Source organism: Camelus dromedarius, chromosome 11 (assembly GCF_036321535.1).
Source record: "Camelus dromedarius isolate mCamDro1 chromosome 11, mCamDro1.pat, whole genome shotgun sequence".
Classification (NCBI taxonomy): domain Eukaryota; kingdom Metazoa; phylum Chordata; class Mammalia; order Artiodactyla; family Camelidae; genus Camelus; species Camelus dromedarius.
The window spans coordinates 27969750-27987830 of record NC_087446.1 but is presented as its reverse complement, the minus strand read 5'-3'; the positions used below and the strand labels follow the sequence as shown (position 1 = coordinate 27987830).

The 18081-nt window shown below is 38.0% G+C and overlaps 2 protein-coding genes and 1 long non-coding RNA gene across 3 annotated transcripts in view; 2 read left to right on the top strand and 1 right to left on the bottom strand.

Moving 5' to 3' along the window:
• EPYC (epiphycan) overlaps nt 1-8226 on the top strand; it is a 32671-nt gene extending 24445 nt beyond the window's left edge. Inside the window, exons 3-6 of the mRNA XM_010983861.3 lie at nt 1012-1170; nt 2016-2218; nt 3504-3599; nt 8038-8226. Coding sequence (XP_010982163.1) covers nt 1012-1170; nt 2016-2218; nt 3504-3599; nt 8038-8208 — 629 coding nt within the window. The 3' untranslated portion in view covers nt 8209-8226. The remainder of the gene's footprint in view (nt 1-1011; nt 1171-2015; nt 2219-3503; nt 3600-8037) is intronic.
• Nucleotides 1-18081, bottom strand: part of LOC105092215 (uncharacterized) — a 447960-nt gene that overhangs the window by 248036 nt on the left and 181843 nt on the right. The window lies entirely within an intron of this gene.
• On the top strand, nt 15742-17006 carry CCER1 (coiled-coil glutamate rich protein 1). The gene has a single exon (XM_010983860.3). It carries the CDS (start codon nt 15742-15744, stop codon nt 16960-16962), a length of 1221 nt encoding a protein of 406 aa, XP_010982162.2. The 3' UTR covers nt 16963-17006.

Genomic DNA, 18081 nt, shown 5'->3' with positions numbered 1-18081 from the left:
AACCAAGTAACCATCATCTTTTATCTAGACCACTCATCTCCACTCTGCCCACTGGTCTCTGTCAGTCTTCCAGCTTACCTTCAAGCAGGGTGATATCTTAACATGGAAATCTGATCATGTAATACCCCTGCTTACTCATAGGATAAGGAACAAAACCTAGAAGGCTCAAGCGTGTTATGCCCTACACAGCCCAATACTCTCTGCGCTGTAGCTGCCTGGACTACTTTCAGTCCCTACAGAGTGAAGGGACTTGGCACATGCTGCTTCCTCTGCCTGCACACTCTCTCTCTCCCCTGCACTGTCAAGTCCTTCTCTGTTTGCAGATTTCAACTCAGTTATCACCTCGTCAAGAGAACTCTGACTCTCGGACTGGATCTAATTCCCCTATTTTATGCTCATAGGCTATTTCATGACATTTACCACAATTATCATTTTATCAGTTTGTGTGATTAACATTCATCTTACATGGCAGATCATAAAATAGAACTGTGTCTCTTTGTGCTCACCACTGTTTCACCAGCTAGCACAGTGCCATTACATGGAAAAGATTCAATAAATACATACTGAGTGAACTAACATTAATGATTACTACCCTATCTTTTTCTTGTTGTGTTTCACTGGGGTTTTAAATACTGGACCAAAGACCTGATAAAAATATTATATGTGATGTTTTATGATGATCAAAACCACAATCTTAATATTTAAATTTGAAAATAGAATTTCTAATAAGTATAAAAGCAACATTCATGCAGTATTTACTCAGTAATGTAAAATAAAATTTTAAAACATTAAAAGAATATACTAATTATTGGGGCATCCTTAATTGGTATACTTGATATTTTAATATTTCATTTACTTTAGTATTTCATTTATTTAAAACTATATGAGAAAATATGAAATATGCCAGGATAGTCTATATGAGAATCTAATCTTCAACAATCATTCTTAAACATATTATTTGTTAGAAATTGCTTTTGTCACTTACATGTAACTATTTGCTCTATCTTTTAGACTTTCCAACCTGCCTTCTGTGTACTTGTATAAGTACCACCGTGTACTGTGATGACCATGAACTTGATGCTATTCCTCCGCTGCCCAAGAGCACTGCTTATTTCTATTCCCGCTTTAACAGAATTAAAAAGATCAACAAAAATGATTTTGCAAGCCTAAGTATGGAAGACAGCACTAATACCCTTCTGTTTACAGATTTTCCTAAAATTTTTGCACTGTAAAATGCTGGTACTGTAATTTGAATATCAAAATATGACTTATAAATCTATTGCTCTTATTTATTATATGTTTGAAGGTTTGTTTTAATTATAAGAAAAAAATGATGAATAATTAAAGGTTGCTATGAAATGTATAGTTGTTGATATTCTCAAATCATTTTCAACCAAATAGAAATAATAAGTAATTATGTTTCATAGGCCAACTCATTTTATCTTATAACATTAAGCATAGAATGTCATATTCATATATTTACTGGGACCTGGTTTGCTTGAATAGCTTCCATTAAAGCACAATTGCTTTATGATTGATGAATGCAAGCGTACATTCTGACTTTGTAATTGTTGCCAACTTTGAAGAATTTTGGTACTTGTCTTCATTGTGTTTCAATCACTTGAAAATCTGTTTTTAATGCACTTGTATTTTAATGCTAATCTATTTTCTACTAGAAAATACAACAATATGCCATCACTGAGAAAAATGTTTTAAATACTAAAATCCAAACTATGTTTATGAAGAATATAGGGAAAAGAGCATTGTATTTTAAATACAATGTGCCAACTTCCTTGCTAAATTTACACTTTCTTATAAGTGCACAAATATGAATAGTATTTTGAGAAAATAATCCAATTTTATAAAGTTGTTAGAAATAATTGTTTCATTAACTGTCCATTGTTAATTAAATTCATACTTGTATTTGCTGGTATGTGGGAAAATGTATATTTACATTTTTATGTGAGCAAACATATTCAAGAATATTTAACTACTTCCCTCATTTTTTCTTCCAGATGATCTAAGAAGGATTGATTTGACATCCAATGTGATATCTGAGATTGATGAAGATGCGTTCAGAAAGCTGCCTCAACTCCGGGAGCTTGTCCTCCGTGACAACAAAATCAGGCAGCTCCCAGAACTGCCGACCACTTTGACATTTATTGATATTAGCAACAATAGACTTGGAAGGAAAGGAATAAAACAGGAAGCATTTAAAGTGAGCCCTAAGTTTGAATATGACTTTCATCTTCATTCCCTTTGCTATCAATGACTAGCCATTTTATTTCCACAACAAGATTCAATTTGATGAGACTTTTAATTCTTAAATAAACTTTACAACACTATGTATCATGCTTTGGGAAAATACTGTGTTCTGGTACCTTCTGAGGCTGCTCAAGGACCAAGAACAGAAAGCAGAGCTGGAATAAGAAGTGGGTGTCCACCTGGGGCACCAGTCTATAAGCTGCACCTGGAAATGGTGTAAGCTCGATCACTCATGTTTACCAAGAACTCCACTTAATGGGAGTATTTTATGTGGTTAGAAAGACAACTGCTTGTACAGTATGGGTGGTGCCTTGAGGATAGAAAACTTCTGAATTTGTAAGAAGGGCAGTAACAGTTAACCTTATGAATTTTGTTATCTAAGAGAAGGAAGCAAGTTTCGGGCTCGAGTGACTTGCTTGGAATAACAGCATAGAGTCTGAGACAGTAACCAGTTGGGCTTTCTTATTCACTCTTACTCCATTCAAGCTGCTCCTCCAAATATATGTTTAACAGCTAAATTTAGCATACTGTTTGAGGGACATCCTGTTACTCCCATGGAGGTGACAGGGGTGGTGTGGACCTACTAGCACCGGGCAATGGTGGAAAGCTTGTCTCTCCACTAGCCCTCCTGTGACTGCCCCTTGGAGGGCAAGGAAGTTAGCGCCCCTCATTAGAGCCTGGCAAAAGTCCTAATCTAGTGTCCCCGCTCAGATTTTGTTGGCATGGGTGGTAGTGAGTCAGTTTGTCCTGTGGTGTTTGGCTAGAGTTGCCTGTTACTGTCTAAATTTATTCTGTCTTGCTAGGCTGCCCCTTCCCTAGGACTTGGGCTAGAGAGAGCAGGGTTTTGTTGGGGAGAAATTCTCATTTCTCCATTCCTATAACATGAAGGCAGTTCTTGCTGTGTCTCATCAAAATCTTCAAAATCTTATTTCAGAATGTCTTACGTGGGAAGTCACTACTTTGCTTAAATTGAGAAAGTTTGAGTGGGCAAAGCAAGGTTCTTCCTGGAGGTTGAGAAACATATTTCATTTGCATCAAGAAATATTTGCTTGCTATTAATTCCTTCAAAACGCATTGAATTGTCTAGTAACACAGAAAACCAAATTTGCCTCAACTTTACAAAACAAGACCTGAACAGGCATGTTTTATTTTACAAATAGTTGCATGGACAGGGAATGAAAATTACAACTGTGGCACCATTAATTTCTATTAAGTCCTTATATTTGGAATATTTACAGGATATGTATGATCTCCATCATCTCTACCTCACCGATAACAACTTGGACCACATCCCTCTGCCACTCCCAGAAAATCTGCGGGCCCTTCATCTCCAGGTAGGCTTCTACTAGTAAGTTATGCCGAACACCTCTATGGGAAACAAAAGCAAACAGGAGGGAGGCAGGATGCAAAAAACTGTTTATAATGGCATGTTGACATGCTGTGACAATTTTTCTTTTATTTCTCCTCTCTCATGCATTCTCTCTCTCAACCTGAGTACAAGGTATTTGTACATTCATGACTCTATTTATACTGATTTATTTCTGATAACTTTAGTCTTTATTTTCATTCTTTGCCAAGTCATAATGCATCTTTTTGGCACACAAAGCTTCTTAAAAAAAAAAAAACAGAGCTTCATCTGCTGAAGAAACATGTAAAGATTAGAAATGGAAGAGAAAAAGAGGGAAAGAAAAATCTAATATGATTTCTAGCTTTCAGGGGAAAAATATCAGTTTTAACTCTTGATTTTATATATTGAATTAAATTCAATCCTAGGGCATTCCTATCTGCTGAGAAATGACAGGCTTCCATCTCTCTGGATTAAGCAAATGCAGATTTTTCTAAACCAACATATTTGAAAATTTGTGTTAAATCCCACTAAGCTACATTTTATCCTTGAAGTAATGAGTGAAAACACATTTTCAAAATGTTATGACCTAATATTTTCTAAATATATTTCATTAAAGTATCTTAAAAATATGATCAATTAAAACAAACATTTTTGGTTGTTGAAACAAAGAAAAATCAATTATTTCTTTTTTCAGATGTAAGTTTTGAGCTAGAGCCATAACTGAGTTTCTGTAATAATTTCATCTGTTCTATGGAACAAATCTGTGGAGAATATGTCCATCATGTGCTCAAAGACACAACATCATAGTGTAATATTACAATCTTTTAGCAGAAAAAGTACAAACCATCACAAGAAGTGATTCTGCTATGCGAGAGCAAGTCTCTGATTCCTATGATTTTCTCTGTGGATTCTGTAAATATCTACCTCTGTGTCTTTTTTTTTTTTTTCCCATGCTTCTTTTTGGTGTCTTTTTGTGTATATTTGTCCTTGAGGTTGAATACCTGTCTCTTTGAGAGTTTTCTGCCTGTGTTAACTTCCTTAATATATATATCCTTTCTAGTCCTCATCCTATTTCTGGATGGCTCTCTCTTGCTCTCTTTTTCTGGGGGTGAATTTCTATGTATATGAAGGTTTCTTGCCTTGTTTAGGATTGGAAGGAGGATTTTCAAGGGAATCCTCAAGGAAATTTTGGAATGTGTTTTCCAATTCTGAGTTACATTTTAGTACTGTGACGATACTGACTCCATAGAGTAACCAGTTCTCTGATACATTTAAACATAATCTGCTCATATATACAAAGAAGTTTTTTTAAGTAATTGGCTTTATATTCCCTATTCTAAGGTTTAAAAAGTGCACCCTTTAAAATATTTCTCTTTTACAATCACCTCACTTATATCCAGCAGAAAGCTTTTCTTAATTTACAGTCTTCATTTTATATTTATTTTTAATGGTCATATAAACACGTCCTTTTTTGATTCATTTGAAAAATGTTTTCCAACATATGTATAATAATTAAGAATGACAGCCCTAGCAAACACAGATTCCATCAGCTGAAATTGTATTTGACACTATTTAAAAATTGGACAAATATCTAAACCTCCCTGCATCTCAGTTTTAGTTTATAAAGTGGATATTACAGTTACTGATACATGATAAGTACTTAAAGGTGAAGTGCAATTATTATTAAAAATATGTACCTATTACCTATCAAAGGGAATAGTACAATGCATAGTCACTAAGTCTATTATCCCTCATGGATACTTTGTAATAATAGAGTCAATCCATCTGGAAGATGTAATGCTTATAACCTTATATCCACCTAACAACAGAGCCTCAAAATTTATGAAGAATACACTGTCAGAATTGAAGGGAGAAACAGACAATTCAACAATAATAATTGTATTTCTCCATACTCTCCTTTTAGTAATGGATAGAACAACTAGTCATAAGATCAACTAGGAAACAGAAGACTTGAACAACGCTATACACAAACTACACCTAACAGTCATCTACAGAACATTCAACCCAACAACAGCAAAATACGCATCCTTCTCAAGTGTACAAGGAACATCTCCAGGATATACGATATACTGCGCCACAAAACAGGCCTCAACAAATTGAAAAGAATTGAATTCATACAAAATATTTTTCTGATTACAATGAAATGAAAATAGAAATCAACAACAAAGAAAATGAGAAATTCACAAATATGTGGATATTAGACAACACTTTACTTAATAAGCAATGGGTCAGAGTAGAACTCTAATAAATTAGTTCAGCAATGTAACAGGTTAATCAACATATAAATATTAATTGTATATGTATACACTAGAAATTAAAAACCTGCAAATAAAATTCAGAAAACAATCTTATATATAATAGTCACAAAACTTAAAAACTTTCTAAGAATAATATTAACAAAAGAAGTATAAAATTTGTATACTGAAAACCACAACATAGTGTGGAAAGACTTCTGTACAGCAAAGGAAATAATCACCAGAGAGAAGAGATAACCTATGGAATGGGAGAACATTTTTGCAAATCATATACTTGATAAGGGGTTGATATCCAAAATATACAGAACTCAAACGACTCAATAGGAAAAAACAAATAAGCTAATTAAAATATTGGCAAAGAAGCTGAATAGACATTTCTCAAAAAAAGACATACAAATGGCCAACAGGTATGTGAAAAGGAGCTCAATACAACTAATTATCAGGGAAATACAAGTCAAAACAACACTGAGATGTCACTATACATCTGTTAAAATGCTTATTATCAAAAAGCCCAAAGATAAGTGTTGGCAAAAATGTGGAGAAAAGGGAACCTTTGTACACTCTTGGTGGAAATGTAAGGTGGTGCAGTTATGGAAACAGTATGCAGATTTTTCAAAAAAATTAAAAACAGAAATACCATGTGATCCAGCAGCTTCACTTTTGGGTATATGTCCAAGGGAAATGAAACAAGTATCTTGAAGTTATCTGCATTCCCATGTTCATGGTAGCATTATTCACAACAGTCAAGATATGGAAACAACCTAAGTATCTGTCAATGGATGAATGGATAAAGAAATTGTTGTGTATATATATACCACAGAATATTATTAAGACTATACACTAGCAATGAACTAAATCACAATGGGATACCACTTCACACCCCCTTGGATGGATAAAATAAGACAGACAGAAAATTACAAGTGTTGCTTAGGATACAGAGAAAATTAGAGCCCTCGTAGATTATTGGCAGAAGTGTTAAATGGCCCAGCTATTTGGGAAAACAGTTTGATACTTTCTCAGAATGTTAAACATGGAGTTACCATATGACCCAGCAGTTCAACTCCTAGGTATATATTCAAGAGAACTGAAAACATTATGTCCACACAAAATTTGTTCACACATGTTCACAGAAGCATTATTCATGAGAGCCAAAAAGTGGAAGCAATCCAAATTCCCGTTATCTGATGAATGGATAAACAAAAATGTGGTAGATCCATGGAATGGAATATTATTGAGTGATAAAGGAAAAAAAGAATGCATGCTATAACATGTATGAACCTTGAAAATGCAATTCCACAGGGAAGAACCCCGTCACAAATGATGATAAATTGAATGATTCTCTTTGTGAAACGTCTAGAATAGGAAACTCCATAGAAACAGAAAATAGTTTAGAAGCTGTCAGGGGATAAGGTTGGGGAAAATGAGGAGTTATTGCTAATATTTATGGGGTTTCTTTGGGGGATGTTTAAAATGCTCTGAAATTAAACTATGATGATGTTTATACAAGTCTCTGAATATACTGAAAACCACTGAGCTATACATTTAAAATCGGTGAATTTTATAGTATGTGAAATATATTCAATAAAGCTATTTTTAAAAATCTAGTTCTGGGCCCTCCCCAGATCTGTATCTTCCTGATATTTGCACACCCTCTCCCTCACTTCACTTCAGCCATGTTGACTTTTTTTCCTATTCTCGAACTTTCCATACTAGTTACTTGGAATTTGAACTTGGTGTTCTGCCTGGGATATTCTTACCTTGGCTCTTTCCAGGCCCATGCCCCCTTGTCATTCCATTCTCAGCTCCATTGCTGTTGCTTACAATAACTTCACAGTCACCATCCTTTCTACTTAGTTCACATTGCTTTTGGACATGACTTGTTTCCTTTACATTTGTTTTTTCACCTCCTTATCTTATATTCCCATTACTGAAGTACAAGCTCCGTAAGGGCAAGCACATGTCTCTTATGTTAACTGATTTACCCCCATTGCTTAGAAAGTGCTTGATGCATAATAATCACATGTGTGTTTTTCGAGGAGAGAAGGAATGAATGAGTAAAAACAGAGGTGAAGCAAAATGGACTATATTATTAATTGATACTGAGAATGTTTTATCTTGTCTAATCATTTCCTTTAATCTTTTTTTTAGAATAACAACATTCTGGAGATGCACGAAGATACCTTTTGCAATGTTAAAAATTTGACATATATTCGTAAGGCACTTGAGGATATTCGACTGGATGGGAACCCTATCAATCTCAGCAAAACTCCTCAAGCTTATATGTGCCTACCTCGTTTGCCTATTGGGAGTTTGGTCTAATTTCAGATAGCAGTTAGAGTTATGATGCCTACTATAACAAAACAGTTCTCTCTTCAAAAAGAAAACTCAGCATGGTATTTTCAAATTGTGTTCTGAAAGGTGACATAATTACATAAAATGCAGCTAAAAGTTTTAATATATGATAGCAATTTAGTAATCTAAGAAACACCAAAAGAATCAGGAATAAACCAAAAGATGTATAGAAAGAGCAAAACTAAAAGACAGAAAATATTTCACAGATATTCTTGTAAATCACTTGTATTTGCAAATTTTAGGAATTCATATCCTATATAATTTTAAATTAATCATCTAATAAAAATTTAAAATGAACACTTTAGATGTATTGCCAAGATTTAGGTGTTTTTAATTAAACTTTTCTATTCTTTTTTTTCACTAAAGCATGTTTCTGTTTTCAAATTCATTAAAGAGAATGAAAAATAAAAATATAGAAAACTAAATGGCCTTGTGGGAAAATATTTTTTATAATCACAACATGTAAATAATCATAATAATAATACACACAGCTTCAGTTTTTGAGTGATAATATTTTATTATCTTAAAGACCTGCCAATTCTTTCTAGACATTTTCTAAACTAACTAGTTACTTGGCATATTTCTGTGCCTGTGAAAAAAATTAAATATAGATAATGATATGAAAATCACAGTAGGGAAGAAGTTAAGGAATACCTTCTAGAGAAAATTGATCTTCCTGAAATATATAATAATACAGGCACATGGCTAAAAACTGAAAGATAACAAAAGAGTATAAAATGAAAGGTTTCCTTCCAGCAGCAAACCCTAAGTTACACTCCTTAGATAGTCAATGATTTCTTGCATACTTTTACCAAGTTTTCCATGAGAAATAAAAACTTGCACATGAATAACTTCCCTTCTTTTACACAAATACATAATGGGTATGTGCTGCAAGTATATACATATCATCATTATGTATGTATCAGTACATGTAAACATAAATTTTTTTAAGTACAAAAGATAGTCAGTATTCTGAACCTTGCCTGTTTCACTTAAAAATATTTCTTGGTGATTTTTCCCATGTCAGCACATATAGCTCTACTTACTCTGAAAACCACATATCAGTCCATTACATGGATGCACATTGTTACAATAGGAACCAATTCTTGGACATGATACATACCAGGCATCTACTGAGGTGTTCTTCCTGTATTAATTCACAACATCCTAGGAGCTGGGGATAGTAATGAATATAGAAGTCACAGATCAGAGAGAGAGCTTAAATAACTTGCCCCAGGTTAAGGGCTGACTCCAAAGGTCTATCTTATTCCACCCCATTCTCCTGCCTCAAATACCACGGGCATGCCTTTTCCCTGTTTTGTAATACAAGAAAATGATGTACAGACTAGACACAGAAGCCATTATGAACTGAATGTTTGTGTCCCTTCAAAATTCATATGTTGAAGCCCTAAACCCCACTGTGATGTGTTCGGAGATGGACCCTTTGAGAGTTCAATTAGGGTTAGATGAGGTCATAAGGTGGAGCCCTCATGATGGGATTAGTGGCCTTATAAGAAGAAAAAAAAAAAGAGATTACTCTGTGTGTGTGTGCGTGTGTGCATGAATGTGTGTGTGCACACCTCACACACACTAAAGAAAGCCCATGTGAGGATATGAAGAGAAATCAACCATCTACAAGCCAGGAAGAGAGCTCCCACCAGAAGTCAAATCAGCTGAGACCTTGACCTTGGACTTCCTACTGTCCAAAACTTCTATTGTTTGAGTCACCGAGTCTACAATATTTTGTTATGGTAGCCCAAGCAGACTAATAAAGATGTCAAGCTCAGTGTTACTTTTTCAGATGTCACAGTGACTTCCAAATGGCCAAAGGCCTTTGAGACACATCTGAGGAACCATTTCTGGGGTCTAGAATAGTCATCTAGATACCCTGGCTCCAGAAGATTAGTAGAAAGATGGATTAAGATGCTTAGGACCATGAAGGTAAAGAAGACACCCAGTGGGCAGAGCTGACTTACTCATTAGGCACAAAAGGTACAGTGCCCGGGAACAGTGATAATTTTAGGAATTCTGCATATATTTTTAGTTCATTTCAATAAACAGAAAACATGTTAATAACAGTAATAGTTAAACATACAATAGAGAATTCGGCCTGGAATATACTAGTCTTTATAGCAACAAGATATAAACTATAATTTTAATTTTTTTGTGGAGGAAAGAGCCCATAAAGTCATAATACCCTGCCCACACATACTATCGATGATCTCAGATCTCCCTACAAATGGCAAAGAATTTCTCTCTGTCCTCACCGCCTTCTCAGTACACCATGATTACCAAATCAGGAGGGTTGGGCAGGAATTTGTAGCCAGAAAAGGAAGGAAGGAAGGAAGGAAGATAAAATACTGGCATGAAAGTGTATCATTATGCAAAAGTTATGGGGTCAGCTGACATTCCCGCAGGCATTATGACTACCTACTCAAAAGGCTGCTTTGCAGATGTAATTCACCATAACTCTAGAAGGACAAAGTAAATTCTATAACTTGGAAAATATGATGATAAAATTTTAGTATTTCTTTTAAGTGCTTCCTATTTAAACAGTCATTTCAAAACACCTCACATTCTTAATTGAAAGCTCAAATTCTAAAACTGACCCTTGATTAAACAGTCTTTTTTTAAATAACCTAACCTTTTTTCTTTATTTATTTGCTACATACATTTACTTTTCTCTAAATATTACAGGTTATTTTCTAAGGGGGAGGACACTACATTTTATTGCCCCATATGATAGTGTACTTCAAAACTATTCATAAGCAAACATTTCCACGTTAAAATTACTAAATAATTATTACCAAATACACATGTTTTTCAGATGACCTGACTACAATATGTTGTGTTAATCCTCTGAAAACTCTGAGTTGTTATAGGGTTAATAATATTTTCAAAGTGCGATAGCAAATAATACCTACACAGAGTACTATGAGTGCAAAATTCACATCCTTACTTCTCTTTAAGTCTGTAGCAACATTGTCTTTGTAGTTATCTCATTACAAAGTTAACATTCCTTTCATAATTTGCTTAAATAATATGAGAATTCATAAACAGAAAATATTACAGTGGTATTCCATGATGCACAATATGCCTCACTAATCTGCAAACTAACCCACAACTTTTCAAATTATGAAGAAAAGTAATCAATAATTTTGAATTCATTTATCTCACTTTGGAAAAAGTCAGAAAGGCTTCATACTCTATACTTAGCCTCTGTAACCACTAGATGGCGCCTACCTTTTTGGTTTTTAAATTACTTGGTGGAAAAGACAAGTTTTTGAGAATGCGTAAGATGAGTTTTATTTACATTACTTTTTGTAACCCATAGTAATGCACTGGTTACAAAGCTGAATCTAAAATATTTGTGATATTTCATTCTTCTGACCAAATGTATCAGGTATATCCAATTTTTCTCTAAAGAATTTTATTTACAATTAGCAGAGGTTTGTTTTTCAAAAGCCAATCGAAAAATGCTAAAATGCTAAAATCAAACAATGTGCCCAATTCCACCACATCAGAGTAAAGAATAATTAATACTGGCAACTTGGAGTGATTTAAGTAAGGTATTTGTGATAAAATATTTTTTAAAGTATCTAACTTCACAGTTTCTTTAGTATAAGGACTTCTATGACTGAATTTTGAATGAGTTACTACTGCCATCAAGTGTTAGAATTCATACTTTTCAAGTCATCCAAATGCACAAAAGCCAACACCAAGAATGCAATGTTTTCAACTTAACAATGTAAAGCTCTGGATAACACAAAGCACAACAAAACCTATGTTGTCATATCACATTTATCAGAGTTTCAAAATGCAACAATATCATTAAAATCTCTCCAATAACGTTGAAACTAGTTAATATGAAGGACATATTTTGCTGAATTTACTTGAAATATGTGACCCCCAATGATTTCCTGCCTCCTGGTGGTCATGCCTTTGTGTAATCCTCTCTCCTTGAGTGCTGGTAGAGACCTGGGCTTTGCTTCTAACCAATAGGACATGGCAAAGGTGATGGATGTCACAAAAATGAAGACCCATGATTATGACACACACACACACGTGTGTGTGTGTATATGTGTGCATTCATTGTGCTAGGAGGCACTAAGGAGATCCCCTTGGCTGGCTTGATGGATGAAGTGAGCCGCCATGTTGAGGAAGTCTATGGCAGGCATCTGTGGGCAGCCCCTAGGAACCTCTGTTATTCTCTAGAACCTGCAGGTTTGCCTTAAACCTGAAGGCTTCCTACAGCCCCCATTCAGCTAAAGGGTAGGGCCCTTAGTTATACAGCCACAAGGAAGCAGATTCTGCCTATAACATGAATAATTTTGGGAGCAGATTTCCCCTAAATTGAGCTCCAGGATGAGAACCCAAATGGCTTTGATCACAGCCTGGTGAGACCCTGAGCAGAGGACACAACTAAGTTGTTCCTGATCCCCTGACACCTGGAAACTCAGATAACAAATCTATGTTGTTTTAAGTATCTAAGTTTGTGGGAACTCTTTTATGTAGCAATAGAAAATGAATACAATATATAAAAACATGGTCTGTTGTATCTTAATGTTGAATCAAAATACTTTATTTTGCAGCATTTAAAGATTATGGTCAATTTTGAAAGTCTTAAAAATTTCCTAACTGCATTTCTCATGGCTGTGTTTAACATGCTGTAGTGCTAATTTTCTTAGGTGATTTACCAGTACATGAACAATCTGTATTATAATGTCAATCTATGGAAAAACTAAAAATCATAAATCGTTAATTTGCTGCTTCTCTTAAGAGGAAGAGTGTTGTTAGACAATCCTGCATTGTTTTTTAATAGAAAGAATGAATTTGAAAGATATATCTCTCACTGTGAAAAGGAATAAAGCCAGTATTATTTGTATGAAGTTTACATCAACTGATCAAAAAAAGGTCAATTATCCATGGGTTAATCTTTTGTTAAAGAAAGGAGAAATTGATGGAAATTCCACTACAGCAACATGGTCAATTTCTAAAGCTCTCAATTAAAACTGAATATCATATACCACATATGTTCTTAGAAAAATAAATCTGGAAAACCACCATTCCGTTAAGCAGATCAGGGAGTGAGTAACCGCCAAACATGAGTCTACATCCAAAAAGGGACACTGGGGGCTAAAAATGTCAGCATTTTGCACTTTGCGTCAAGCAGGCTTGTCTCTTCAGCAAACCACAGAGCAAACGAAAGTGAACGAAGCCTGCGGAGTCTACAGGTCCCATGGCAAAGGCTGGAATGCTGATCCAAGAACCCCCACACTGTTCTCAATTTTCAGCTAGGAAAGCATAAACAACCTTTGCAATCATCAGGGCTTCCCCACATTTTGCTCTGTCATTTAATGGAGGCTTGTACGGACTCAGGTTCCCAGTGGGCAGTGTTCAATTTTGCACAATTCCACTCACCACAGGATGGTAGTAAAGGGATATACTCAGTGGTTTTCTGTAGGATCAAGGCTGGTAGCACTTTCTTGATGTTTCTCAGCAGTGGATCAGCAAAAGGACACAAGGACAGGACGTCTATTTTTGCATCAGGCACAGATAGGCTTAGTTATCTTTACATATACTGTATCAACTTCTATAAAAGTCCTAAAGCACTGAATTATAATTATGATAGTTCACAGTTACTGAGTGCTCACAGGGTACCTATACTATGTGTTTTAATCAATACCTTACTTAACCCCCAACACAACTCTATGGGGCAGGCACTATAACTACACGGATGGTATGTGTAAGGAACTAGGGGTTTTCCAGAGGTTAATAATTGGTAAGCTGAAACTGAAGGACCTTTTTTTAAAATAGATCTTGTTTTTCAGAGCAGTTTTAGATTTGTAGCAAAATTGAGCAGACGGTACAAAGATTCCCTATATACTTTCTCCCCCTACTTATGTACAGCCTCCCTCATTATAAACATCCTTCACTAGAGTGGTATATTTAATTAAACCTTTGACACATCATTATCACCAAAAGTCCACAGTTTACATTAGGGGGTCACCCTAGATGCTATACATTCTACGGATTTGGATAAATGTATAACAACATGTATCCACCATATAGTACCATCAGGGTAGGCACTTGTCTGTTTAAATCATAATATTCTTAACCATAATATTCTTAACCATATTACTTAACCATAATACTATAAAGGCTCCCAATGTCCCATGCTGTCGGGTTAACAAAAGGACTAAAGAAAAAACAACATATTGGTACCCTAGCATTCTTAGGAACAAGTTCACTGTATACATACTGGTAATGTTTTATCAACAGACACTTGCACGATACATTATAATTCGTAAAGTGCTTGCCCATATAGATTTCTTGTACTTATCACCATAGTCCTATTTAAGGTGTTTGGACTGTGTAGAAGAATGATCTCCTCGAGAATTTGGACTCTGAGATCAAACCAGGCATAGGTTTAAATACTAGTCCTGAAGTTCATGGGTCCCACGACCATGAGTAAATTAACTGCCCAGCTTCCCAAATTTTGTGATGTGGTAACAATGCCTACCTCACAGAGTAGGTGTGAGGATTACATGCCACGAGCCCACCAAAGCGCAATAAGCACACGTAATAAATATCTCCTGTCTCGTTTCGTGCACAATGAAAAGGTCCGAGGAGTTAAGAAGAGCTCACACTGGCCACAAGGTAAGGTGTGGGGCCCAGTTTTCTGACGCCAGGGGCTTTCTCTTTACACACACCCCTCCCAAAGGTGTAGGATATTGTTTTTCAAAACACATGTTCCCCACCCCTCAACGCCCCGCCTCGGGGTTCAGCTGAAGGTCCATTTTCTACTACCCCAGAACTCAAGGTGGCACAAATAAACTGCCTTAAGCGTTTCTTAACACAGGCAGCACAAATTCAGCCTCTGCCTTCTCTTCCTCCCTCAAAAACTGCGTCACAAGGCCCCTGAGAATGTTCACGGGGCACCTCGTTCTGGGCGGAACCTGCCTCACCGCACGGGAGAACGACCTCGACTCCAATTGGCTGTCGCCCAGGGCAACCAAGGATGCGGGGGGCACGCGGGGGCTTCGGCCGGTATTTAAAGGCTGCCGCTGCCCGCGCCACCTCAGTCCAGCCAGGACGGCGACGGGGAAGCACCTGGGTTGAGAGGGAGCAGCAAGGTAACGCGCACCCCCTGCCTCCCTGTCCCCAGCCCACGCCTCCACTGAGGAGGGTGTGTGTGGGGCCCGGGAGCGGGTCTCACTGCGCGTCGCCCACCAACACCTTCCTCCCCCCACCATCCTTACCCAGCCCCAGTCCCACCCAGCCCACTTGGGCGAGGCCACCCGGGTGCGAAGAACCAGAAATTACGCTTCCGAGCGAAGAGAGAAGAGGGATCCTTCTGTAGAGAAAGGCGTGATCCTAGTGGCAGACACGTGGTGCTGCACAGAGAGACAAGGCTCCTCAGACCGTCATCAGATCTGGCCAAACTTGACGACAGCTTCCGGGACGCTTCTGTTTAGACCTCTTGGAGCTCTCTGAATCATGACCCAGACCCTCAACACAAGAGAGGACCCTCTTAACCTGGGTGGTGGCTGGGCATCCTCTGCCCCGTTACGCACCTGGTCTTCCTGCCACCGAAGGCGCAGGGGTGCTCCGACTTACAAGCGGCGGCAGCGCTATGGCCCCAAGGCCGAGTATGAGCCGCCAAGGAAACAGCCAAAGCAACAGCACGGCCCGGGCCCTTGGTACCACCCACCCCGACGTCCCTGTTGGGCCGTGTATTCTAACTGGGGACGCTGGGGAGGGCCTTGGTGCCCACCTCCAGGAGGATTCTGGAAGCCCCCTGGGGGGGTGCAAGTGATCCGGGTGTACGGCCTGCACCCACTCTGTCTTTGCTGCTGCTCCTGCTGGCGCGGGCCCTGGAACCCCGGCTGGGCGAGGCCTCCCAGCAGGAAGAAGCGCTGGGGCCACCGGGGCCGCGGCCTGCGCCGCCACCCTCGCCGCCCCTTTCGGAGGAGCCCGCCTGTGGATCTGAGCACGCTGCTGCGGCCGGTCAACCTGTATGGGTGGCGGGCACCCGGCATGCGGGCGCCGCGCAACACCACCCAGTTCATCATGAACCAGATCTATGAAGACATGCGGCAGCAGGAGAAGCTGGAGCGCCAGCAGGAGGCACTGCGGGCGCAGCAGGCCCAGGCCAGCGGCATGTCCTCCCCAGCCGGCACCTTTGGAAACGCACCCCCCAGCGGTGGTGAGGAAGACGCGGAGCTGCAGGAAGCTTTTGTGCAGAATCCCTCTCTAGTCTTCACTCCTGACCTGGACGAGGAAAATCAGTCTCCCACCCCTCAACAGCTGGAAGAGGAAGAGGAGAAAAATGATGATGAGGAGGAGGAGTGTGACGAGGAGGAGGAGTGTGACGAGGAGGAGTGTGATGGAAAGGAGTTGGAGAGCGATGAGGAGGATGAAGAGTCAGATACCAAGGATGAAGAGGAGGTGGAAGAGGCTGACTATGTGGGGGAGGAGGAGGAGGAAGACGAGGAAGAGGAGGAGCAGGAGGAGGAGGAGATGGAAGAGGAAGAGGAGGGGCTGCAGGAGGATGAGCAGAGGGAGGAAGAGAATCATTTGCCTCTGGAAATGCCTTTATCAATCCTAGTGGGGGCTGAAGAAGAGAGAGAGAACTTTATTAACTGTACTTATTTAAGCCCCCAACAGATAATTCCCAAAGTCCCACAGGAGAGTCTCCTCATGGTACAGGACATTTAACTGTTAGACATCAGGAAAGGGGCAGAGGAATGGGATGGAACTGATCTGAGGCTAAAATGATTTAGCAGCTTATTAAAGACCAATTAAAAAGTGAGTTCCATTAATAAAGATATCTATGTAAACCCCTTCTTTGGCCATTATAAAATGTTTAAAAACTTGGTGTGTTTGTGTATGACTGTGGGTGGGGGTGGGGGAGCTTTCCAATATAATTTAACTGGAAATGATTAAAGGCCAAATATTTTATTATTACAGTTTGAATATTTTCATTTGGTGTTTTCCCCTCTAGATGCTTGAGGTTTTTTGTTTTTTAAATTCTGGCAATGCTGAAACTTGTTTCTTTTTATAACAAATGTATACATCTTATTTACTTAATGAGCCTGGAATCAACAGATATTTTTTGACTATTTCATGCCTGAGAAGGCTGTGCCATGTCTATTGTATGTCCGTCAGTGCTCTTAACATGATAGCTGAAACCATTTTGAAATGCCTATTTTAATATATTTTTTTTCTTATAGACTTTCCACTTTCAGCATTCATTGCTGATGGTTGTGTTTTGGTAACCCCGTGTGCAGTCTCTGGTGGCATTGCTCATGTATATTCCTTGTTCCACAGTGCTATGGATCTTCCTCAGAAGAACATGAAGTTGCTTCTGTGGAACTGGTTATCTGCCATGGCCTCAACAATCCATAAATCCATGCATGGAGAGGATTCCCCATGGTCAGAAGTCAACTTGCCCATCTAGTTAAAATCCAAGGTAACTGCAAACACTGGAACAGAGCTTAGATTTTGGAGCCTTGTTCCTAGATATATTTCTTGTCATAAGTTCACAATAAAAATAGTTTTTGCAGAATGGATTTTTTTAAAAAAAAAAGATGATTGGCCTTTTGGGAGTGGAATTTTTTTTAAATTTCTTTTCCAGTTGTCTTCCTTATGAAGGAGAGTAAAACAAGTATGTTGTAAGTGCAAGATGACATGAGCTACTTTGTAATGTCTAAACAATTTCCTGTGGAGAATTCATCATTCTAAATAACAGCTTCTATTCATTTTTAGGAAGTAACGCATTTCTTCTTGGGCCCTAAGTCTCATAACTTAATAAAGGTTCCAGCCACAGTGTATTTC

Excerpts from the sequence above, each read along its gene's own strand:
- CCER1 (XM_010983860.3), top strand. The coding sequence starts at position 15,742 with ATGACCCAGACCCTCAACACAAGAGAGGACCCTCTTAACCTGGGTGGT.